The sequence below is a fragment of the Ipomoea triloba genome, chromosome 13, assembly GCF_003576645.1.
Source record: "Ipomoea triloba cultivar NCNSP0323 chromosome 13, ASM357664v1".
Taxonomy (NCBI): Eukaryota; Viridiplantae; Streptophyta; class Magnoliopsida; order Solanales; family Convolvulaceae; genus Ipomoea; species Ipomoea triloba.
In genome coordinates, this window is record NC_044928.1 from 12,715,565 (window position 1) to 12,742,535 (window position 26,971).

The 26,971-nt window shown below is 41.0% G+C and overlaps 1 protein-coding gene across 1 annotated transcript; it reads right to left on the reverse strand.

Annotated features, from left to right (window-relative positions):
• Positions 1-15,834: 15,834 nt before the first annotated feature.
• On the reverse strand, positions 15,835-21,934 carry LOC116001216 (40S ribosomal protein S15a-1-like; the record flags this gene model as incomplete). Its single annotated transcript, XM_031241106.1, has 2 exons — positions 15,835-15,968; positions 21,685-21,934. Coding segments are annotated over 2 exons (384 nt in total), but the record flags the coding sequence as incomplete, so codon positions are not given.
• Positions 21,935-26,971: the final 5,037 nt, after the last annotated feature.

A 26,971-nucleotide genomic window follows, 5' to 3' on the forward strand; every position in this document is an offset into this window, starting at 1 on the left:
GCGTCAATACTACCTTCTAAGAAGGATTTCCCAGGGAGCACATCCATACCGAGCCGGACCAAGTTGGTTCGAATGCGTAGAGGTGGCACTAGCGAGACTTCCCCTTGCTCGGGGGCTGGGCAGACGATCCCTCAGGCAAGGGATCCACATCCAAAGTACGAGCCGGGGGCTGAATTGAAGATCTTGGCTGAGTTGAAGATCTTGTTGGCTGAGGCGTCAGGTTACTGGCTCCTCCATCAACTGTTGACGCTTGACTTTTCTTTCCTTTTTTGTCAGTTTTGCTTTTCTTGGAAGTATTCTGCCCACTTTACGTCAGGTACCGAGCAGCTTTCGACGATATAGCACCTCTCGACGACATAGCACCTACAAACAATTTCAAGTTATAACAAACAGCTACAAGAAAAACCACACACAATTACAAGAAACAACTAAACACCGAAAGGGGTACCAGGTACGTCAAGAGTAGCTGGCCGAATCCTCTTAAACCCCACATCTCGAAGCCACCACTCAGAGGTACATTCGACAACCTTAAAAGAACCTCCCTCCAGAAGTTTCCCTACCCTCCTAAGCATATTTGGACTCTCATCTAACGCTGGATGGCGTCTAACTCAGGTGCCCCACGTGACAGTAAAAGGATAAGGAACACCTAGGGAGACAAAGAAGAACCTAGATTTCCAGTTCTTGTTGAAGGAGGGGTGATCATCGAAAAGCTGCTTATGGGGCATAGCAGAGATACACACGAAACCCTTACCCTCTCCAGATGACCTTATGACTCCAAACAACGACTGGAAGATACCTAAGGTGGGTTCCTTTCGTTTATAGCGACACACAGCAAGAAATCTTGCGATGACCTGGTGACCGTTTGGAGCAAGCTGACTTGGGGCTATTTCATAAAAATTCAAAAATTCAACTAGGAAAGGGTGGAGGGGAAACCTAAGCCCTAACTGCACAGACAAGAGATGAACACCAAAAAATAATGGCCCGGGGGGTTCCATGATACTAACATCATGCCCAGGTATGGCAACACTAACATCCTCCCACACTAGACCTCGGATATCCTCTATATCGTTAACGAGTAGATGGCGTTGGATAGTCTTAATAAGTGAGCTATCTAAGGGGGAATACGAGGTCTTGTGCCTCTTCCTCTTGCGACCAACAGTCAAAGCAGGGGGAGGAGGATCGTGATCTATGGGGGAAGGGGATCATGATCTACGGTGACATGCCCTGAAGGGGAGGAAGACAGAGAGGAAGAGGAAGTTTCCTTGGTGTCATCATCATAGGTCGATGCTTCCTCACTATCGTAGGAGGAAGTTTCATCGTCAGAAGACCCAGAGTATGAATCTACGTCCATAGTAAAATGACTAACCTGGTCAGTAGGCGGTCACCAACCTGTCAGTTCAACAAAAAACGATAAACAAAAATAAAGCCTTGAGCAACGATAAAAAAAAAAAAAAAAAAAACGCACGGTCATGTACCGTGACCTCGGCCCAGCGCCGAGGCACGGTCACATACCGTGACTTTGGCACTGGGCGAGGTCACGCCCGTGACCTCGGCCTGGCGCCGAGGTCACGTCCGCGTGACTTCAGCCCAGCGCCGAGGTCATGCGACCTCGGCCCCGTGCCGAAGTCACAAGCCACATGACCTCGGCACGGTGCCGAGGTGGGAATGCGTTAAAAACCAAAAACAAGAACATTGAACTTACCAGGATAGTTGGAAGCAGGAGTGCAATCTGTAGGTTGAATATTTACGAAAGAAAGAGAATGGTTGATTACAAAAGAATGAGAAGGGTTTTTATACAGAACCCTAGGGTTTTATATAAGGAAACCCAATATTCCTAATATCAAGGGGATTTTCTAAAACAATCTTGACATATATTTTTCAAGATTTTAAGGATTCCCTAAGTATGTTATGATGGTTCATATCTTGAATTATTCCGGATAATTAGGGAAGGTGAACTCCAAAAAACAAAAAAAAAAAAAAAAAACCCACCTCGGCACAATACCGAGGTGAAACCTCCGCCCAGCGCCGAAGTCAGGTTCACCTCGACCGGCGACGAGGTCCAAAAAAAAAAAAAAGTTGGCACAAAACTAATTCGAAGTAAACGTTTTATTTTATTTCAATAACATTTGATGCCATCACTTCTTGTACATTTAAAACTACTAGCTCTTCAACTCCTACTCAAGAATCTAGGTCTTCAAGGACTTGGGATACTCCACTGCCAAAGGGAGTTCATCCTCGGGCACAAGGACGATGGCCATACTCTCTTCCACGGGAGCTTGTTTCGGCGGCTTCACGGCATCCTTCTCTTCCTCCCCATCTGACGTAAGGATCAGTGGATCCTCAACGGTATCCCCGACTTCGTGCCCACCCTCCTTCCTTTGCTTCAACTTCTCACGTCTGGCCAGCTCCATCAAGCGGAACGATCGGCGCCACTTCGTCCCCGCACTTGTTTCAGCAGCACTTGCTCTCTTTGGACTCATGATGAACCCGGCTAATGTGAAGAGGAAGGATGAAAGACACAGATTCTGAGAGGGTCCTTATATACATACGAAGCCGGCCCATACAAGGAAACAAAATCGCAGGGAAATTAGGAAATATTCCACAAATCAGTGAAGTTTCCATCCGGTAAAATTTCCTTCTAGAATCCAACATACCAAATTTTCAGCACAAGTGCCAGGCTGTTATTCCCTAGCTACCTCGGCCATTCTCGCCAGCTAGGGAGTAGGGGGCTGGTGACAAGGTAATTGGCTACCCGACTCGGAACCATTGGCATGACCAAGACAGTTGCCGTTCAAACTACCCAAGACACCTCACTCCTCAGCATCAATGTGCAACGGTCCAACTCCTCAGCATTGATGGCCAACGTTTAGCTCCTCAGCATTGATGACCAACGTTCAGCTCCTCACCATTCAGCACCTCAGGCATTGATGCCCAACGTTCAACTCCTCAAGCATTGATGTCCAACGTTCAACTCCTCATCAATGCTCCGTTACTGAGCTGAACAAAATAAAAGGCTCACAAAAACACTTGTAGAGGGACGACACTTAAACTTAGACAAAAGAACAACACTCAACTCATTTTGTATACTGTGCATTGCACTCAATACTGTATACTTGACAAACATTCAAATACTCAAATAATAAACTGGTAAAGCATTATTACCGTCAACGTTCATGGCACAGTAGTTCGAATAGTCCTAGTGGACACAGGGAGTAGCGTGAACATCTTGTATTTAGAGGTGTTCGAAAGGCTGGGGTTGCTACGCAACAAGCTGACACCTGTGAAAACACTCTTGGCTGGTTTTACCGGGGACTCAATCGAGTCGGAAGGATCCATACGTCTACCGGTTGAAATTGGGACCTTTCCCAATCTTCGGAGCATAGAGATGGAATTTGTGGTAGTAGACCTATCCTACTCTCATAATATGATTCTAGGGCGACCTGGACTAGAATATCTGGGCGCTCTCATCTCTCTTGAGCATCTTTGCTTGAAATTCCGAACTCCAAATGGGATAGGAGTCGCTCGATGCGACCAAAAGGTAGCTCGAGATTGTTATTTACAGTCTTGCCGAGAGATTGGGAAAAAGGACCTGAGGGTTCATGCCATCACTAGCCGGGAGGAACAGCTAAAAAATCTTGACCGACCAGAGCCGGCGGTAGAACTAGAAGAAATTGAGATCGACCCTTTGCACCCCGAGAGACGGGTAAAGATTGGAGTTGGTTTAGTTGAGAAAGTCAAACAGGAAATCATCCAGGAATTACGGAAGTACCAGAAGGTATTTGCGCGGGGCCCTGAGGACATGCCTGGAGTTGATCGGTTGGTCATTTGCCATCGACTGGCCGTCAACCCTAATCNAAAAAAAAAAAAAAAAACCCACCTCGGCACAATACCGAGGTGAAACCTCCGCCCAGCGCCGAAGTCAGGTTCACCTCGACCGGCGACGAGGTCCAAAAAAAAAAAAAAGTTGGCACAAAACTAATTCGAAGTAAACGTTTTATTTTATTTCAATAACATTTGATGCCATCACTTCTTGTACATTTAAAACTACTAGCTCTTCAACTCCTACTCAAGAATCTAGGTCTTCAAGGACTTGGGATACTCCACTGCCAAAGGGAGTTCATCCTCGGGCACAAGGACGATGGCCATACTCTCTTCCACGGGAGCTTGTTTCGGCGGCTTCACGGCATCCTTCTCTTCCTCCCCATCTGACGTAAGGATCAGTGGATCCTCAACGGTATCCCCGACTTCGTGCCCACCCTCCTTCCTTTGCTTCAACTTCTCACGTCTGGCCAGCTCCATCAAGCGGAACGATCGGCGCCACTTCGTCCCCGCACTTGTTTCAGCAGCACTTGCTCTCTTTGGACTCATGATGAACCCGGCTAATGTGAAGAGGAAGGATGAAAGACACAGATTCTGAGAGGGTCCTTATATACATACGAAGCCGGCCCATACAAGGAAACAAAATCGCAGGGAAATTAGGAAATATTCCACAAATCAGTGAAGTTTCCATCCGGTAAAATTTCCTTCTAGAATCCAACATACCAAATTTTCAGCACAAGTGCCAGGCTGTTATTCCCTAGCTACCTCGGCCATTCTCGCCAGCTAGGGAGTAGGGGGCTGGTGACAAGGTAATTGGCTACCCGACTCGGAACCATTGGCATGACCAAGACAGTTGCCGTTCAAACTACCCAAGACACCTCACTCCTCAGCATCAATGTGCAACGGTCCAACTCCTCAGCATTGATGGCCAACGTTTAGCTCCTCAGCATTGATGACCAACGTTCAGCTCCTCACCATTCAGCACCTCAGGCATTGATGCCCAACGTTCAACTCCTCAAGCATTGATGTCCAACGTTCAACTCCTCATCAATGCTCCGTTACTGAGCTGAACAAAATAAAAGGCTCACAAAAACACTTGTAGAGGGACGACACTTAAACTTAGACAAAAGAACAACACTCAACTCATTTTGTATACTGTGCATTGCACTCAATACTGTATACTTGACAAACATTCAAATACTCAAATAATAAACTGGTAAAGCATTATTACCGTCAACGTTCATGGCACAGTAGTTCGAATAGTCCTAGTGGACACAGGGAGTAGCGTGAACATCTTGTATTTAGAGGTGTTCGAAAGGCTGGGGTTGCTACGCAACAAGCTGACACCTGTGAAAACACTCTTGGCTGGTTTTACCGGGGACTCAATCGAGTCGGAAGGATCCATACGTCTACCGGTTGAAATTGGGACCTTTCCCAATCTTCGGAGCATAGAGATGGAATTTGTGGTAGTAGACCTATCCTACTCTCATAATATGATTCTAGGGCGACCTGGACTAGAATATCTGGGCGCTCTCATCTCTCTTGAGCATCTTTGCTTGAAATTCCGAACTCCAAATGGGATAGGAGTCGCTCGATGCGACCAAAAGGTAGCTCGAGATTGTTATTTACAGTCTTGCCGAGAGATTGGGAAAAAGGACCTGAGGGTTCATGCCATCACTAGCCGGGAGGAACAGCTAAAAAATCTTGACCGACCAGAGCCGGCGGTAGAACTAGAAGAAATTGAGATCGACCCTTTGCACCCCGAGAGACGGGTAAAGATTGGAGTTGGTTTAGTTGAGAAAGTCAAACAGGAAATCATCCAGGAATTACGGAAGTACCAGAAGGTATTTGCGCGGGGCCCTGAGGACATGCCTGGAGTTGATCGGTTGGTCATTTGCCATCGACTGGCCGTCAACCCTAATCACAAACCGGTGATTCAGAAGAAAAGATACCTCTCGGCGGATCGACGAGAGTTCGTTAAAAAAGAGGTAGAAACCCTGATGGCTGCGCAACACATTCGCGAAGTAAAGTATCCAGATTGGCTTGCCAACATGGTGCTTGTACCGAAACCTCCCGCCTGGTGGATGTGCGTCGATTACACGGACCTTAATCAAGCTTGCCCGATCCTTTCCCTTTACCAAGGATCGATCAATTAGTTGATGAGACAGCTGGCTGTGACTTATTGAGCTTCATGGACGCCTTCCGAGGCTACCATCAAATCTTCATGCACCCTACTGACGAAGAAAAGACCGCTTTCATCACTAAGATGGGGTATACTGCTACCGGGTAATGCCTTTTGGCTTAAAAAATGCCGGAGCCACCTATACTCGCATGATAGGACGATTGTTCAAAGAGTTGTTGGGAAAATCCATGGCAGCCTACGTGGACGACATGCTTGTGAAAAGCAAAGATGAGAAAACCCACGCGGGAGACTTAGCGGCCACCTTCGCCATAATGGAGAAATACAACCTGCGGCTGAATCCGAAGAAGTGCGCCTTCGCGGTACGAGGGGGAAAATTCCTTGGTTACATGATCAGACGGAAAGGAATTGAGCCTAACCCTGAAAAGGTAAAAGCTATACTCGATGTGCAGCCTCCCGGGACCTTGAAGGAATTGCAAAGGTTGACGGGGCGACTCGCGGCCTTAAACAGGTTCCTATCTAAATCAGCAGACCTAGCCCTACCCTTTTTTGAAGCCATGAAGAAAAGGGAAGGGTTCCGTTGGACGGAAGAATGCCAGAAGTCGTTCGAAGAGTTAAAAGATTACCTACAGACTCCGCCACTACTATCCACCCCGAAGGAAGGAGAAGTGTTATTTCTCTACCTGGCTGCCTCTCAGAAGGCTATTAGTTCTATCTTAATCCGAGAAGAAGAGCGAGTACAACATCCGGTCTACTACGTCAGTCGAGCCTTAAAGGCCTCGGAAATTCGTTACACCCCCTTGAAAAAGGTGGTGTATGCTTTGGTGATCACTGCCCGGAAGCTAGTACCGTATCTCCAGGCTCATCCCATCCGAGTCTTAACTGATCAGCCTTTGGCAGGTGTCTTACGAAATCCAAACTCTTCGGGGCGTTTGGTAAAATGGGCCGTAGAGCTCACACAATACGGGATCGAGTATCATTCGCGCCCCTCGGTGAAAGGCCAGGCCCTAGCCGATTTTATAGTGGAATGCACCGCTAAGAGTCTAGAACCCGACACCAAAGCCCCTGAGGAAGGGGATTGGTGGGAAATGCATGCTGATGGAGCCGCTAGCCGACACCGTTGCGGAGGCGGGATCATGTTGACAACTCCTGAAGGCTTTCGCCTGTACTACTCATTGACATATGAGTTCAAGGTCTCCAACAATGAAGTTGAGTATGAGGCCGTGATAGGAGGGTTGCGGATGGCAAAAGCCCTTAAAGCCCAGAGGATCCGGATAAAGACCGACTCTCGCCTAGTGGTTGGACAAGTAACCGGAACATGTGAGGCAAAAAACGAAAGTCACTGAGGGACTCCTGAGTGAATTTGGGGCTTACGAGTTGGAACATGTTCCTCGCACTGAGAACACGGAAGCTGATATTCTGTCCAAGATGGCCTTAGGAGGAATACCGGATCATCTCGTAAGGATCTGTCAGAACAAACGAATCCCGCTACCCAACATAGAACAGAAGGTCGCTCCAAAAGACATTTGCATCACTGAGGAACTGAATCCTGAGGAACATCCGGGAGTATTCTGAATGAAAGAAATTCGCAGATATAAGGAAAAAGGGGACCTCCCTAATAACCCGGCCGAAGCAGCAAAAATCCAGAGATGATCGCCAGCTTATGTGTTGATAGACGGACACATGTACAAGAAGTCATTTGGGGGACCATTACTAAGATATCTATTCCCTTCTGAGGCAAACCAGGTCATGGAGGAGGCACATCGAGGAATTTGCTCGGCTCATCAAGGGTCCCATACGCTAGCCCGCAAGATAGTGCTACAAGGATATTATTGGCCTACCATGGTCAAGGACTGTATCGACCGAGTCGCTAGATGCGCGATATGTCAGTCTTTCGCCAAGAAAGACACTCGGCCTACCTCTTTTTATACTCCGATCACGGTAGCTATCCCTTTTGCTAAATGGCGAATTGACATCGTGGGACCACTGCCTCAAGCGCCGGGACAGCTACGATTTTGTGTAGTGGCCGTGGACTACTTCACCAAATGGGTAGAAGCTGAGCCCCTAGCAACTATCACCGAGTTCCAATGCCGCAAGTTCTTATGGAGAAAGGTTATTTGTCGATTCGGACTCCCGGAACACCTTGTCAGCGATAACGGGAGACAATTTGATTGCCAGCCTTTTAGGGATTTTTGCCAACAATATGGAATACGACACACCAGAGTCTCCGTGGCTTACCCTCAAGCCAATGGGCAGGTTGAGAATGTTAATCGAACCATTGTGGATGGAATTTGAAGAAAGTTGAGTGACTTGGGAGGAACCTGGGTTGATGAGTTAGATCGAGTCCTGTGGGCGTACCGAATGACTCCTTGGAGAGTAACCAGGGAGACCCCGTTCTCTTTGACTTATGGCTTTGAAGCTAAAGTACCTGCCGAAATTACTACCCCAACCCTCCGGGTGCTACAATACAACGACGATGAAAATGAAGAGAATCTGCAAGTGGAGAAAAACTTCCTTGAGGAAAGGAGGGACGCGGCGTATGGACGAATGGCTGAATATCAGCAGTCGGTGAAACGCTACTATGATAAAAGAGTGAAAGAAAAGAGGTTTCAAGAGGGAGATCTGGTTTTAAGGGATCGAAACGCCAGTCAACCTAATCAAGGCGGAAAGTTTGCAATCAAGTGGGAAGGTCCTTATCGGATTCGAGAAGTCATTCGTCCGGGAACATACCGTCTGGAGACCCCAGAAGGTCAGGCTGTGGAAAGGAAGTGGAATGCGATACACCTGAAGAAGTTCTTTCAGTAAAAATTTAGGCTTTTAAAAGATTGTAATGAAAAGTCATGAGTTTTAATAGAATGATTTCTTTTGCGATATCTTATCTTGACGATACAAACCTGGCAGTCTGTCTGCCTTTGAGTGAGTTAGGTTGAGATAACCTAAGTTTCATTTCAATCTCCAGATCCTTATGAGTCTAGCAGTCTGCCTGCCTTTGAGTGAGTTAGGTTGAGATAACCTAAGTCTCATTTCGATCTCCGGATCCTTATGAGTCTGGCAGTCTGTCTGCCTTTGAGTGAGTTAGGTTGAGATAACCTAAGTCTCATTTCGATCTTCGGATCCTTATGAGTCCGGCAGTCTGTCTGCCTTTGAGTGAGTTAGGTTGAGATAACTTAAGTCTCATTTCGATCTCCGGATCCTTATGAGTCTGGCAGTCTGTCTGCCTTTGAGTGAGTTAGGTTGAGATAACCTAAGTCTCATTTCGATCTCCGGATCCTTATGAGTCTGGCAGTCTGTCTGCCTTTGAGTGAGTTACGTTGAGATAACCTAAGTCTCATTTCGATCTCCGGATCCTTATGAGTCTGGCAGTCTGTCTGCCTTTGAGTGAGTTAGGTTGAGATAACTTAAGTCTCATTTCGATCTCCGGATCTTTATGAGTCTGGCAGTCTGTCTGCCTTTGAGTGAGTTAGGTTGAGATAACCTAAGTCTCATTTCGATCTCCGGATCCTTATGAGTCTGGCAGTCTGTCTGCCTTTGAGTGAGTTAGGTTGAGATAACCTAAGTCTCATTTCGATCTCCGGATCCTTATGAGTATGGCAGTCTGTCTGCCTTTGAGTGAGTTAGGTTGAGATAACCTAAGTCTCATTTCGATCTCCGGATCTTTATGAGTCTGGCAGTCTGTCTGCCTTTGGATCTCCGGATCTTTATGAGTCTGGCAGTCTGTCTGCCTTTGAGTGAGTTAGGTTGAGATAACCTAAGTATCATTTCGATCTCCGGATCCTTATGAGTCTGGCAGTCTGTCTGCCTTTGAGTGCGTTGGGTTGAGATAACCTAAGTCTCGTTTCGATCCCCGGATCTTCATGAGTTTGAGAGTTTGTCTGCCTTTGGGCAAGTTAGGTTGAGAAAACCTACCAGACAAGTCCTCGACTGAGGGACTCGGAAGGCATGAGTTTGGCAGTTTGTCTGCCTTTGGGCAAGTTAGGTTGAGAAAACCTACCAGATAAGTCTTCGACTGAGGGACTTGGAACGCAAGAGTTTGGCAGTCTTTGGGCAAGTTAGGTTGAGAAAACCTCCCAGATAAGTCCTCGACTGAGGGACTTGGCATACAGCTAAGGCAAGTGAATCCTCGGTTGAAAAGTAGAAGCGAAGAAAAGATGGAATAAAGCTAAAGTAAGCAAATAAGAAAAGAAAGCGGTTTTTCGTTCAAAACATAAAAGGCCTGAGATAGTCAAAAGAGACCTGCCAAAAAAGTTCAAATAAAACAAAAACGCAGCGAATATTTTTTAAGCCCCCGAAGTGCCGCCAGCTGTCTCCCCTTCCGTTGAGCCAGTAAAGGGAGGGTCGCTGGAGCTTCCCTGGAGGCGAGAGCGTTGCACTAGGCCGCCTTCCGCCGGCTCCTCCTCCTCTGGTATGTTGAGCATTGAAGGCACAGGATTACGATCCATTCCCGCCAGAGCAGTCAAGTTAGCCGCAGAATTCATATATGAGGAATCCATCGGAATTTGCCCGCCACTTGAGTTCTCCGGAGTGACCCTGTCGGTTTCTCCGACCCCTTGTTGACGTGCGGGGGTAGCAGGAATGCGAGAAGGAAGCTCGGCTGGTGGTGCTGGAAGGCCCCATGTCACTTGGTCAAAAGTCGGATCCCTCTCCAGGAGAACCGGGTAGATGTCACATTGCATGTCCAAGGACCCCATGTGGTAATCTTCCTCCCCTAGGTCCGTCAGATAGAGCCGGCCCTCATCAGAACTTAGTTACTCCATAGCCAGCAGCTTTAGCCTTGAGCGAATGTTGGCCACCACGTCCTCCTCAAAGGCTCGAAAAGACTTATAAGTAGCCACGGCTAAGTCCGCAGCCTCAGCACTCTTCTTCTTCTCCGCCTCTAGCTCCGACTCCAGTTGACCCACTCGAAGTGCCGAGTCGTCTAGCAATTTCTCCCGCTTGTGGATGCCGGCCCGAAGAGTTGACACCAATTCCGCATCCGCCAGGAGAGGACTCATTCTCTTCCGCATTTCAGATTGGACCGCCAGGGCCTATCATGTAACGCAAAAGTAAGGAGAGCAATATCAAATATGTGGAAGAACTTTTAAATATAAGTTCGTAATCTTACCCGGTACAAGTAGCGAGACACGCCCTCAAAGATCTTATCGGTGGGATGACTTTCATAATGGGCAGCATCCTTGGGAAGGATAACTTTATCCAGCCAGTCGTGCACTAGAAAAGCACCCTGGACGATGCCGTCATCGGCATCGATTTCAAGGCCGACAGCCACCATCTTGGCTGAAGGTGCTGGCAGGGAAGCATCGGCGGGACGTTTTGAGCCCGAGGTGGTGGCAGGGGGAGGAAGAGCCCGACGAGTCTGGCGGCCGCGTGAGGGTTCTGTAGAACGAGTGGGGGAATCGTGGACAACAATCTGGTTGGAGGAGGCGGCACAGTTCCGAGAGCGCTCTTTCAGTGCAGAGGGAGTGGCAGAGTCGCCGGTAAGAGCTTCGTCACTTGCTTATTCACCTTCTTCCTCTGTTCCTTCCTCTTCCTCAACAAGAGGTGCCAGGTCAGGATCTACGAACAAGTATATTAAAAAGTAAGCAATAAAGAGAGAGTTTTAAAGATGAATAACTCATCAACTGGAAGGGCTGCCCCGGCAGGAAGAAGTCCGGCTGCTTTCAAGGCCTTTAGGTTCGACCATACGCTGACTTGAAGCTCATCCAAGTCTTTCAGAATTTTCATCCCATCGGTCGTCTTTTGGTCAGGAGGAGGTTTTTTGAGGCATTTGAAGAAACAGGGTTCCCAGGCTAGGGGAAAGTCAAAGGCAGGATTGGAGGGAGATGGCCGCACAAACAGGAAAAGGGGTTTCCACCCTTTGATAGAGTCGACCAGTCCATCGAAAATTTGGCATACAGTCGACCATGCTGTGAAATTTGGACATAGCCCTGCGAGTTGGACCCGACTCTGTTGACTAGATAGAGTTGAAGGAATAGGTTAATCGTTGGATCAATGCCGAATTTTATGCAAATTGTTTGAAAACATGTGAGGAGGCGGTGGGAGTTTGGAACGAGTTGACTAGGAGATAGAGCGAAGTAGCAGAAAAAGAGAGAAGCGAATGGACACACACGAAGACCCGGAACCCGTGACGAATAGATTGGAGGTGCACTCCCATGAACCCGCCAGGAGGAGGCTCGAACACGTGAAGTTCACGAGGAGCGTAGATCTCAGCCGCTGGGCCCAATAAATTCTGGGCCTCCTCTAGTTCGCGGGCTGAAATCTTAGAATGAAGGCCCGCTGGACGACCGACATCCTCTAGCTGGCCCGAAGACCTTTGGAGGTCAGTGGGTAGGGCCGCAATGGCCCGAATGGGCTCCGGATTTAGAGCAGCGGAGGAAGAGGCACCTTGTGCGCTTAATGAAGTCGAAGTATTGGGGTTTATCGTAACCCCAACACGGCTGGGTGTAGAAGACATAATGGAAAGTAGATACAAAGAAACCTACCTAGCAGACTCGGAGGCAAAGAAAGGAAGTTCAAAGGGAGATACGACTGGGCTGAGGCCAAACTTGCAGGTCGCCGGAAACTGGTTGGAAAGTTGAACGGAATACTGAAGTTGCGCTGGAAAGCAGAAATCCGATAAAACTTTTGCCTGGTGAAGAAAGTAAAATAGTGAAAAGTAAAAAAGAGGACGGTGAATTTTGATATTTATAGGCAAAGGGTGATGAGGGGAGATTGTGACACGTGGAGGGTGAGATTTAATGAGTTGACACCGAAGAGACGTGAAACGTACAAGAGAAGTTATTACCTTTGGGAATTACGATCGGCACGGAGTTTAAACGGTGGCAACGTTTAAGTAACCAATAGGCCTACGAAAGGACTCCAAAGGTTAGACCCGAGTCCTGAAAATGGAATCGGCACTCGGTCAACCGTGTCTCCCTGAAAAGGGCGTGTGGAAAGAAGTCATAAGGTTGGAGTTTTGGTTAGGCTGGAGTCCTGAAAATGGAGTCGGCACTCGGTCAACCGTGCCTCCCTGAAAAGGGAGTGTGGAAAGAAGTCATAAGGTTGGAGTTTTGGTTAGGCCGGAGTCCTGAAAATGGAGTCGGCACTCGGTCAACCGTGCCTCCCTAAAAAGGGAGTGTGGAAAGAAGTCATAAGGTTGAAGTTTTGGTTAGGCCGGAGTCCTGAAAATGGAGTCGGCACTCGGTCAATCGTGCCTCCTTGAAAAGGGAGTGTGGAAAGAAATCATAAGGTTGGAGTTTTGGTTAGGCCGGAGTCTTGAAAATGGAGTCGGCACTCGGTCAACCGTGCCTCCCTGAAAAGGGAGTGTGGAAAGAAGTCATAAGGTTGGAGTTTTGGTTAGGCCGGAGTCTTGAAAATGGAGTCGGCACTCGATCAACCTTGCCTCCCTGAAAAGGGAATGTGGAAAGGCTGTGAAATTAGATAAAAGTAAGTTTGTTTTGATAAAAGAATGATATGAAACGCGAACAGAACCATTTATTCATTAAGATCTAGCCGAAATTACAAAATGGCCCTAGGGGGCCTAGCAAGTTTACGATTACGGCTACATAGAGTCCTTCAGATATTAAAAGGTCAGGCCGAAGCATTAGGGGAGTCGGCTGACACCATGGATGGTGTCTGGGAAGGAGGAGATGGAGGATCAACTTCGAGAGCAGCTGAAGGAGTTATTGGGAAGATTATGTCTGGTATCGCTGCTGGAGGAGAAGTTGGCGGAGTATTCCCCAGGGAATCGTCAGCTAAGAATTCCGTCAGGAATTCTTGATAATCAGAATCATAGTTGGGGTTGAACGGAGAGCCAACCTCGGCCTTAGGAGGTGACAAAATCACCGCCTCTTTTTCTTCATCCGAAGGGATGAGGAGAGGGTCCTCGTGGGTATCTCCCACCTCATGACCGCCGTGCGCAATTTTCCGTTGACGGAGCATTTCTTGCCGGGCCAGTTCGGCCAAGCGTTGGGAACGTCGTGAAGGGGGATCTGTGGAACCTCTTTTCCTCATTATGATTGACGGAGGAAGGCAAGTCACCTCGAGAAGGGGTGGATATTTATAGTAGAAAGAAATGAGCTGAAACGGGGCAAGAAGGATAAAGATCAAAAAGGACGGTTGTCAGGATAAGGAAGGTTCTAACATACAGATTTGGTAAGATTTCTTGATAATCGAGTAGAATCAGGGATTTTGATTGGAGTTAACAGGAGAGAAAAGATGTGACAGAGATACGCATCCACATTGTCAGAAAAATGTACTTTCCTAGGCTTCAGTTCCTTAAACCAAGGAAAGTGAGGGACTAGATGATGGTATATAAGGGTGACTAGTTGGATGAATCGGTCGGTAGGGAGATGAAGCCAATAAGCATCAATGTCCTGAACATTCAAGGCCCATCCCGACTCCCTCGGAGGTCGGTCGATCGGAAGGAGAAGCCAATAAGCATTAATGTCCTGAACATTCAAGGCCTATCCCGACTCCCTTGGAGGTCGGTCGGTCGGAAGAAGCTGTCTGATTGAGTATATATGGCTGTCGGTCGATCATTGACGGACTTCTGAGGAAACAATCTATAAGGACGAGGGTTTAAGAGGATCAACAAATATTTAGCTTCAAACGTCCATCATTATGAGTATTTAATGTATTTTATGAGCCATTACTTGTGACATTAATTAGGAGATTAAATGTGCAACCGGTCAGGTGCCTAGGATATATAGTTGTACGGACCCTTTGAGAAGGGGCAGATTGGAATGTGAACAAAGGAGACTAAGAGATTTGAGAGTTTATATCAAAATATACTTGTCGTTCTTGTAATTTTCCGGTAGTGTTGGCCCGCCGGCCGATCGCCTGAAGATCGAGAAACCATCACCAATAAATAAATTAAACCCAAAAGTACCTGGTTCGGTTAATTCGAAATTATAAAATTCATTTTGACTACCTGTTAAGACATTTTGCAAATTCGTTTACTTCTAAATGACACCGGCAGATATAGTAGTCATAAACCGTCACAAATATGACTAAGAATATATATTAAACTTGAGTTATCATGATTTACATCCTTCCAAATACTTTATCAGATCAAGACATACTTTGTCAGATTAGAGCGTGAGAGACTATTGAAATTAAAAATTGAACTTTTGGGAGTAAAGAATATATATTAAACTTCTTTAAAGTAAGTGCACTATCATTACATACTGTACTCAATAAATAAATAAATACATTAAATTATGTGATATATTTTTTATGATGAAAGTTGAATTCTAAACTTTAAATTATGGGTGTCAACCTTGACCAAGACGACATCATCATGAGCACATTCATTCGTGTTATTTAAAATGCAAAATTAAAATCTGATAGGCTAACTCCTTAAGCTATAAGGAACCTCATAACATATATGGATGGGTAAATACTTAATTAATTGCTTTGGTTCTGGTTGCACACATGTTAATATTCGGGTTTATAATGATTCTCATTCTCATTATTGTTAATATCATTATAATTTTTTATATTTATAATACTCATTAATTTTTTATTGTAAAATTTAACTCCATATGTATAACAAGTGCTGGTTGTTGGAAAAATAAAATCATTTTAATGAAAAGAATGAATGGATAAGAAGTGTGACTCTTTTTAAGTTTCATCATCTTCTAATTTTAAAGGATATAATTTCTTTAATTATTTGTTTGCAAATTTGATTTTATTTATTATTTTTAGCATAGAAATGGTCACTACATTCCACTAAATGTATTAGTGAATAACATTGTTCCAAAATGAAGTAAAGGCAACAAGCTCTACTAAAATCGTAGGGAAAACAAAGTTAAAATCAAACATATAGATCTGCATGCTGAAGGTATAAAGCAAAAATACATGACAAAAAGTGATACGTGTCATTCTCGTCAACAAGAAACTTAGTAAAAGAAACCAAGAACTTTTTCTCCAGCATTCTTTCTCCTGGCTTCCTCGTGGTCCATGATGCTGGCAGATGTAGTCAGCAACAGTCTTGATGGAAGCAACCATGCAGTCCATCCTTCGATGTTCTTGACTCCAATGTCGAAACTATTAGGACTCTATGTATTTGAGTCAGATTATGACTCTCTATTCTAGGCTTCCTGTGAGTCCTTACTCTAGTTTTCCTGAGATTCTCTCATTATATATATATACATGCAATCTGTATCTTTAAACTATCTCATTCAATACAATTCATATCGTTCTCATTTGGTATCAGTTAGCTAGGGTTCATGATAATTATTACTTATAATAATTGTTGTCGATTACACAAATTCTCTGAAATACAGAATTCCTTGATGAAATTCAGCATGTTGCGTTCTTGATCCATCCACACAAAATACAATGCAATTATGCTCTTGGTTCCATGCCACTTTCATTCCTTTCTGGCAACCATTCTTTAAATGATTTAGTTCAAAGCAACGCAATTATTTAGTTCTAAGAAAAAAGTACAATTGTTTTGTTATAGTTTTGATCACATAGCATCCGATTATTTTAGTCACTTTGATGTTCAGTGTCAACTTTGTAATGGCTTCAGTCACGTGCAACCAATTGTGTTCTACGCTTTGAAAAACGGTGTTTCAAATGTTCTAGTATCGGACACATGGTAGCCAATTTTATGTTTGGCGTCGTGCAGGGACTTCAGATCCTCAGGCTAATTTGATGTTTCAGAATAGTTGGGTGCCTCAGCAAATTGCTATCGCTATTTTGTCATTTTTGTTAATGATTACTCTCGTTACACATGTTTCTTTCCCATGAAACTAAATTAGACATGGTGTCTTGTTCCTTCTAGATCCGATATGAATGTCATTGGATGCAAATGGGTCTTTCGCACAAAACAAAAGGCTGATGGTACAATTGAGAGACACAAGGCTAGGTTAGTAGCAAAAGGTTTTAATTAGGTTCCAAGTCAGGGCTTCTTTGATACATTCAGCCCTGTAGTCAAACCCACTACTGTCAGATTATTATTGTCTTTAGCTATATCCTCTAGTTGGATTGTTAGACAGCTTGATGTCCATAATGCCTTACTAAATGGCAATCTGTCTGAAACTGTGTATATGAAGCAACCCCCTAGTTATATTTGTGACACCCCGAAATTTATTCACCATTTTTGTTACAAAATGATTTTTAGCCAAAAATGTTTTTAGCTATTCATTTTTCAGAAAATTTCAGCTCGGCGCAGTCCGAAAGATTTATTCGGTAAACATACTTCCCGAACTCCGTTTTACCTGAAATTTTTATTTTAGAACCCCAACCTATAGTACTTGATATCCTTAAAAAGTTTTGGTCATTTGGATATTTGAGTAAACACAGAAAATTACGTTTTTGCTCTTGGCAGTGTGCTGTCCAGAATTTTTCTCTCTGGACTAGTTTTGGAAAAAAATTCAAAAACCATACTTCTACTCCTTAGATTTCTATGAAATTTTATATGTAGGTTCTAGACTTGCTTAACTACATATATGAAGAAAATGGTATCAAAATACCTTACCAAAATACTCCCAATAATATTTTTAACCCGGATCCAGTGTTCTGCCAATTTCTTTCTGCCAGCATATGTATTCTTCAATTTGATACCAATTATTTGACTGATATCATCTATGTTTTAATTTTATTTTGTCTCTTCTAGAACCTAGGCAGCCACCGTATTGTCCCTAAATTATTTTCTACCGTAACTATATCTGATTTAATTCCAAACTGGCAAGGAAGTCTTACTCTACAAGACACACCATGGAATTGTGACAAGTGTCACATTATTTACCATATGATAATTTTTAATTAATTAACTAGGATGGATTATGGAATAAGTCTTGCAAGGAAGATTATAGGATAAGTCTTGATAGAAACTTACTCTCCAAGCTCCAAATTGAGACTTGATCTCCAAGCATCCTCTTCCTTATCTTACAAGATATAACATATAAACTTACTCTCCAAGCTTCTTCATCCTTATCTTACAAGTTGCTATAAATAGAGTTTTGATCTTCCATTTTCCCATTCATTCCCATCTTGGCCGAAATATTGAGAGGAAAGAGAGAGAAAGATTTCATCTTCATATTTGTGTTCAAGGAGCTCCATAGCCATTTTCCTACACAAGTTCTTCCATACTAGGTAACACTTTGATTTTATTTGGTTAAGAAGAGTATAATCCTTTCCTAGAACTTAGTTTTAAGCTAAGAATTCTTGAAAATATTGTTATTATGGTGGAAATTACTTAGTACCTTCGGTGGAAATTTGAAGGAAAGGATCACAACGATTCCTACGGTTTTAAAAGCTACTTGGAAGGTAAGAAATCCCTTAAGTTGGTTTCGTCACTTAAGATTTGATGATTGATAGTTGAGATAGGGATTTATGAGCTTTGTGTTGAAAAATATGGATATACTTACATATGTGTACTCATAATAATTATGGAGATGATAGGGTTGTAATGATCCTAAGAGATTATTATGGATATGAAGGTTATAGACATAAGCTATGATTAATTGGTGATTATGGATATGAAGGTTGTAGACATAAGCTATGATTAATTGGTGATTATGGATATGAAGGTTATAGACATAAGCTATGATTAATTGGTGATTATGGATATGAAGGTTATGGATATAAGCTATGACAGATTAAATGGTGTAAGCCTTGATTATTGTTAATGATGTTTAGATGATGGGATTATAATAATCCTAAGGGATTATTATGATTATGATGATGAGAGTTGGAAATCTCTCTATTAGTGAATAAGTTATGATTTAAAGGAATTTTGAGTAGTGATGATATTATGATATTATTGAGGAAATAGTTGTTGAATGATTTTGGATTATGGTTAGGCAATGACTTTACCTCTTAGAAATTTATATTGGTGCGGACACGGGGACTGGACGTGCGTCCACCGTAAGTCCAATGGAGCGGACGTGAGATCCAACTATGTGTCGAAAAGAGGCCTAGAGTTGTTGATGTTAGGTTGCTGTTGATGATGAGGGCACGAAATAGATAAAATATGGATTAACAGTGGAGTTCAGGAGGTAATTAAGCTTTAATTATAGTGATTAAGGACTGATGATAGTTATTAAGGTTGAATGACTGGATGAATAAATTAAATGGTGAATATGATTTGATAATGAGGGTTAGAGATATGAATATGATGATCTAATGGTGTTGATGATGGTGGAAGTCGTTGAGGATGATAAGGGCAAGAATAACCATCTATTATTAGTTAATGGTGGAAACCATGATTATGGATTACCGATGAGGATTGGATTGTAATAGGGACTGAAATTCATGATAAGGAACAAGGTTAAGGATGTTGATATTAATGGTGTTATGAATCGGTTGATTCATAAATGGTTGATTATGGGTTCGTACTATTATAACAATAGTATTGAGAATGGATATATGTAGTGTTAGTAGAATATATAAGTGTATAACTATGTGGATAGATTTCAAGTATGAGACATGATGTATATCCAAAACGTTTATAAAAACTTACGTTGAAGAACGTATGCTATTTTGGTTGTCAAAACCTTATTTTTGAGGAAAACACCACTTTTAATGTGTGTGTACCTTACGTGAGAAAGATGAGAAAATGATGTTTGAAAAGCCTGCGGGTACTGAAAGTATTTTGAAAATCCTTCAGAGGCTAATGAGGTAGCCAATTTTAAGTATTGGGCTCGAATGAGAAATATGCCCAAAAGAAATGATTTGAGAAAGAAAAACTGAAGGAAGGAACATGTTTTCAAAACCTTAGTTTCTAAAGTAAGTTGAGGAGGACCTTGATTGACCCACGGGTGGCTTTAAGTGCCATTGCCCAGTGGTCGTTATGTTATATTGTATGATTAGTTCATACTGCAGGGCGAAGTCTATTCGTCATTGTGTTACTTCAGAATCCGGGCAGGTGTCGTTTTAACGAACCTGGCGTCCAAGGGATCAGTGTTAGACCGGGTGATGACCACTGACCCCAAGTTCGATGATCCAAGTGGTCAGAGAGGGAGTTATGAGAATGCTCCAAAGGCCTCACGATTGCTAATATGAAACTAAGGAAGTTTTAAAGATGAGAAAAGGGTTACTTTGTAACGACCCTGAGAAGGAAATGATTTTGTCTTAAGAGACGTTTTAAAAACCTTTGTTGAATCTTGGGTGACCATGGATTCTCTTACTTAGCCGTCGTGCTAATTACACTTCAATGTGTTTTTCTTTTAACAGATGTTGTCTAGCGTAAGCTCTGAATAGGATGGAAGTTGAGGTTGAGGTCTACCCTAGAACAGACACACTGGAAGAATTATTTCCATATGTATTAATTTGGATGTTGATGTGGTTATTTGATGTTGTAAGTTTAGCCTTAGCGTTTGGGTATAGAAGAGATACCTAAGCGTGGCGGTAACACCCAGTTTTCTGCTGGTTAGATGCTTCTGCAATGTATTGTATTATTAGGGATTTTGTAATAAATCCTAGATGTGAAAATTGGGGTGTTACAATATTGATGCCCAGTATCCTAACCATGTTTGCTTGCTTAAACGTTCATTGTATAGCTTAAATCAGGCTCCTAGAGCTTGGTTCAATCATTTGCACCCCTTTTTTACTTTTTGTTAGTTTTCAAGCATCCAAAACAGATGTGTCTCTGTTTTGTTACTCACAAGATTCAGCTTACGTGTACCTCTTAGTCTATGTTGATGACATACTTGTGATGGGGAGTGATCTAGATCTTGTAACTCATTTATTACCAAAGTTGTCCACTGCTTTTAAGATTAAGGATCTTGGTGAACATGGTTTCTTTCTTGGTATTGAGACAGTTAAATGTGATGATGGGATACTACTTTCACAAAAGAGATATATAATTGATATTTTGAAACGTGCTGGAATGGCAAAATGCAACGCATTATCTACTCCTATTTCTGTTTCAAAATCTATTCTTTTTAGTGCAGACTTGTATGAGGTTCCTACCCAATATAGGAGTTTGGTAGGAACACTACAATATTTGACTGTCACGCGCCCGGACCTATCCTTTGCAGTCAACCAACTATGTCAAAATATGCATACTCCTACAGTTTCACATTGGGAACAACTGAAATGAGTATTGAGGTATGTTAAAGGAACTATCACTTATAGTTTGCGAATAAGAAAGTGAGTATCTAGAGATTTGCATGTTTTTTTTTAATTCTAATTGGACTGGTTGTCCTAAAGACCAAAAGTCAACTAGTGGTTATGCTGTGCTTCTTGAGGCCAATCTTGTGTCTTGGTTCTGTAAGAAACAAAGAACTGTTGCTAGATCTTCTACTGAGGCTGAGTACAAAGCACTAGCATATGTTTGTGCGAAGTAATTTGGGTTTTGTCTTTACTAGTGAGATCAATGTCCCCAATATTTATGTTCCCAAGTTATGGTGTGACAATCTTGGTGCTACATACATGTCTGCAAATCCGATTTTCCATGCGAGTACCAAACATGTTGAGATAGATTATCACTTTGTTAGAGACAGAGTTGCTTCAGCAGATATTCAAGTCAACTTTATTTCAACCAAAGATCAATTGCTGATATATTTACTAAAGCGAGCTCTGCCTGGTCCTAGATTTTCTTTTATTAGATACAAGCTACAGGTTACTAGCTTACCATGTGCTTAAGGGGGAGTATTAGGACTCTATGTATTTGAGTCAGATTATGAATCTATTCTAGGTTTCTTGTGATACCCCTATTCTAGTTTCCTGGGATTCTCTCATTATATATATCCATGAAATCTGTATCTTTAAACTATCTCATTCAATACAATTCATACCGTTCTCATCGAAACGAAGACTAATTACACCACACTTGTATAACCTCCCATTAAACTCAACAACAATTTTACCCACTCTGTGATCATCCACATACTCAAACTTCCTAATGTATCCATGCTTCTGCATCACCAGAAGAAACTTGACAATCACTTTTGAGGAAGGTCTAATCATGATCTGTCTCTTTCCCCCCTTTTCAACATTGTACATGTTCTTCAAAGCATCATTCAACACGCTAACTCTCACCAATTTTTAGCAAAAATTCCAGACACTGACTCGAAGAAGTGGAAGAAATCAAATCAGTGCGGCAGAGTGATTTTATTTATTATTGAATGGTGATGTGTAGAGTATTGCATTTTAAATGATTTTTTTTGAAAATGAGAATAGAATTTCTTTTTGCTTTCTATTTTTTGGATAACTTTTAAAACATCAATTAAAAAACTACTTAAATCGTAAATTTTAAATCTTAAGCACTAAAAAGTGAACCCCTATATCAAATAAAAACAAAAACTTAGGCTATAAACTCTAAAATCCAAACCTTATGTGCACTACACTTTCGCATTCTGCAAAGTGAAATTTTTAATACTAAATGTGCACTTTGTAATACTTAATCATGCACCTTTTAACAACTAAATGTGCATTTTTTAAAAATCATGATGAGAAGTACAAAGTATAATATTAAACGTTACACAGTAAAGTTGGTAATAATTACGAAAATGTCACTGTACTTTGTTTAAATTTGATCAGATCTGTTTGATTTTTATTAGATGTAAGGCTGAGATTGATTCTTAGATTTTTCCTAAGGATTTGTTCTCATTTGATCCAATACATATATAGGGTGATGTTCCAATGAGAACCTATCTTTCCGTGACAGCCTGCAAAATTGTACATAAATGCAGACAAACGTCTATATAAATACACACAATTTTAGATTCTAGTACACAATGCGCACGATCTTCCCTGGAATAGTTTGTGTGTATTTATGTAGACAATTGTGTACATTCATGTTGGATCGCAAATTCTCACGGAAGGAGGGGTTTTCATGTGATCGTGTGTGTGTGTGTATGTGTGCAGGTTCAAATGAGAACATGATCCTCTTGTAAAATATAAAGACTGACCTCAGTCGTCCATCAGGGTTCATCAATGGTTGAGGGTTTAGTTTTCAAAAAAAACAAGAGTTCAGTTTTATATTATTGAAAACTTTTAAGAACATGGTACATTTTATAATTATTGCAAACTTAAAAGCTTAATAATGGTAGGATCCTAGCCTTTGATATCTCAAGACGGAGGGTGTACATATATGCATACATACATACATACATATGTATATATGACTCCAGTGTCCCGTAAGTCCACCATGTTATATGAGTCCATGTGGACACATCTGGGCCTTTGAATACTTGAGACCAATGGCTTAGATCTGGCCAAGTGTGTAACTTCGCAACTGTGCACTTCACTTGCACAGTTCACGGTGCACAGTTGGCCAGATCTAAGCCATTGATCTCATGCATTTAATGTCACAGATCTGTCCACATGGTCGGACTCCTATAACAAGATGGATTCATTTGATCACTAGTGTGTGTGTGTGTGTGTGTGTGTTCGTTCAAACGTGGCACTATTCTTCCATGTGGTCGTGCAGACTCATCTAAACCATTGGATTCGTTGAGATCAACAGTTAAAGTCAATGAAGATGTTAAATAATACGGTGGTATTTTGGTAATTTCCTACATCATGTATATTTCGGTAGTAGACTAAGTGCTAGGGTGTAGTGCACATTTGAGTGTTCTAAGGTGCACTTTGAAGTGAATTGTGGTGTATCACAAAGCGTTGGTCTATAGTCTACTAATGGGAAAAAACACGGAGGCGTTTTGATAATTTTCTACATCATGTAAATTTCGATGGTGCACTAACTGTTGGGTTGTAGTGCACTTACGAGTGATCTATGGTGCACCTATAGGTGCCCTATGGTCCACTAGGAGTGGATGCACCACCAAGATATGTAAATGCACTAGGTCGCACGACTGCACGAGTTGTATGGCAAAGTTGAGTATTTAGCAAACTAGTATGGCACCTTTGTGATGCACGAATTGTAACATATATTTAATAATTATATTATTTATCAAATTTAAATAGTGCAAATAAATAAATAGATACTCAAAATATTATATAATATTTTAACAAACTATTAAGTAAGTGCAGGCTATGTGTGTTGTTTAAGGTTTTCAAGATAATATATTTTGTTAGTTAATGCAGGCCATGTGTGTTGCTTCCATGGTGGATCCTGGTTCAAAACGACATCGTTTTATATCTAATGTTAATTAATACATCATATTTAATAACATTATCATAGACTATGTTCATAATATTTATTTTATATGACCATAAATCAAACTATAATGCCCATAAACACTAAACTAAATGTACATTATATGCATTTTCATTCACTCTATAGTATAGTAGGTTCATAATATTCATTCTATATGTATTTCAAAAAATATTCATTCTATATGTTTATAAAAATAAAGTTTAATGCACATAGAAAATATACTATGAATGCATTATGTTTAGTAATATTTATTGTGTACTATACTCATAATATTTGTTCTATATGTCCATAAACATAAACATTAATGTTTATGAACACTAAACTAAATGGACATCATATGTATTTTATTTCACTATATAGTAGGTACATAATGTTCATAAAACAAAGTTTAATGTATATAAATATTAATACAGACGCATTATGTTTAATAACATTCATCTCGTACTATGTTCATAATATTTAGAGAAAATTTCACTTTTGGTCCCTTGACTATTATACATGAATCACATTTCGTCCCTGACTACTAAAATTTTATAATTAGGTGCATGACTATGTAATTTGTATCACATTTGGTCTTGTCGTCCAATTTCCTAGCCAACTATTGCTAGAAGTGATGCATTTGCTTCTTCCGGAATGAGCACTTCTAGAAGGAGCACTGCATGCATTTACTTATTCTGGAAAGAGCACTTTCGACAATAGTTAGCCAACAAATTGGATGGCATGACCAAATGTGATACAAAGTACTTAGTCATGCACATAATTAGAAAATTTTAATAGTCGAAGACCAAATGTGATTCATGTATAATAGTCAGTGGACCAAAAGTGAGATTTATTCTAATGTTTATTCTATATGTCTATAAACATATGTTGTAATGTCTAAAAATCCCAAACTAAATGTACATCATATGTATTTCCAAAATCATTAACACGGTTGGGTGTGTTTTTTCTATGGGATACAAAAATATGACACTTTTGAAAAGTGTGCATAGATAGAAAAAGAGAATTCATGGAATGCATGTTTGATTAAGAAAAAATGCACTCTAGAGTGCATGTTAGCTTTTATATATATATATATATATATATATATATGAAAAATTAGTTAAAAGATTAAAAAAAAAACTATGATATTATACATGTATGTGTATAATATTATAGTAATAAGAGAAAAAAGATAATAGTATAATGTTAACCTCATTAATTCCATAATTATTTATAAAGCATACTAGTTAGTTAATTAGTATGTAGTAATTATTTCATAATAATTTTAAAAGTTAAAATGTAATTAATAATTATTCGTAACTAGTGTATAATAATAATGAAAAATAATTGTTTAATCATTTGGAATAATTAAAGTAATGAAATTAGTAATAATTACTTAATGACTACAATTTTTTGTACTTAGATAAAATAATATAATAAGATAAAATAATTTATGACTACTTTAATAATACTAAATAATTTATAGTCAAATTATGTATAAAATAATATTACTTACTACATAAAAATTTAAGAAACAAATAGAATCATAATATGCTTGCAAATAAAAGAGAGCGATAAATTGTTGTGTTCATATATATGTCATTTAACAAGTTAAGTTCACCGTACATGTTGTGTCATGAACATAATATTCAACCGACCATGGATAAATATTCTCAAAATTACAATTACCAATCAACATCATTAGTATGACGTTGTCCTATGTATTGAATAATGTAACATCATCTGTTACATCAATTTGGAAATATGTTGCTATTTCCTCCCAAAGTTGCGTGAATAATGTTTCATCGAAGTAGAGCTCTAGTTTTTTTATTTCCAAACAATTACCGTTAAAGTGTCATTGAAGATGTTGGAGTTGTTAAGAAATGTACACAAGAAAGCTACTAGAGAAATGTAAGAAGAAGTTAGTAAATAAAAATATCATTTTGACGGAAATTAAATGTATACGTTAATGTATATTGTTTCTTAATGTTGAAGGTTGAGAGAAATCAATATACCAAGAATGGTGTCGTCTTTTTAGTATATTAAATGAGAAGGATGGTGGGATAGCGGACATCACTTTGACATTTATTTGGTCTAAAATATAACAAAAAGAATTAATATATGTAGTTAAGTGTATATATATAGTTTATGGATTATAGTGTAATGTTACCTTGTTCATAATGGCGAGATGTTATATATTCCCCATAATGATTAGTCTCTAGTTTCATCTCACCACTAAAGTATGTGGCATTGTTGTAGTCATAGTAGAAAAAAATTTCAAAAGTAAAGAAACCAGTATGTCTAAAAAGTAAATGTCTCAATGGTATAAGTCATTCTCTATCATGAAAGTAATGTTCTCGTAGTGAAGAGTGCATGTTCTCAACAGTAACATCAATCCCTATCGAGCGACCATAACACAAAATAGTAGTAGTAATCAAATATTGTATTAGATGGCAATGCATGCGGTTGGTTTTATGGTTGCGCAACAATCGTTTCGACTGGTCAACACTACCGTAGAACTTGGAGAAAATATTCGAGTACAATAAGAGAATAATTGTACTTGTATTCAAAATCGAACCCCCCTTTACAATGTGACCCTAATGGGGTATTTATACAAGAATAATAAGCCTACACAAGGAAATAAGTAAAACTCTTAACAAATATAATTTAGGAAGGTAATTTAGGGTTGTCCATCTAACATGGAAGTTACCAAATCCTTTTCTCAGAGAATATTCCTGAATTTCGCCCTGGTTTCCTAACTCTGTACAATAGCCGGCTTTTAGGGCACACTTAGACAGGCACCGCCTCCTGATTGCCTGCAAGAACTAAGCCATACAAGTCACAGGATCAGAACGACATATTCACAGAGACAAAGAGTCGGCGGGCTCCAAATACCAGTCTTCCCAAGTCGGGTACCCTAGTCGGGGTATCCATCACATGCAATTTGAAATTTTCTAAAAAAAATGCATTAAATGTATCAAAGA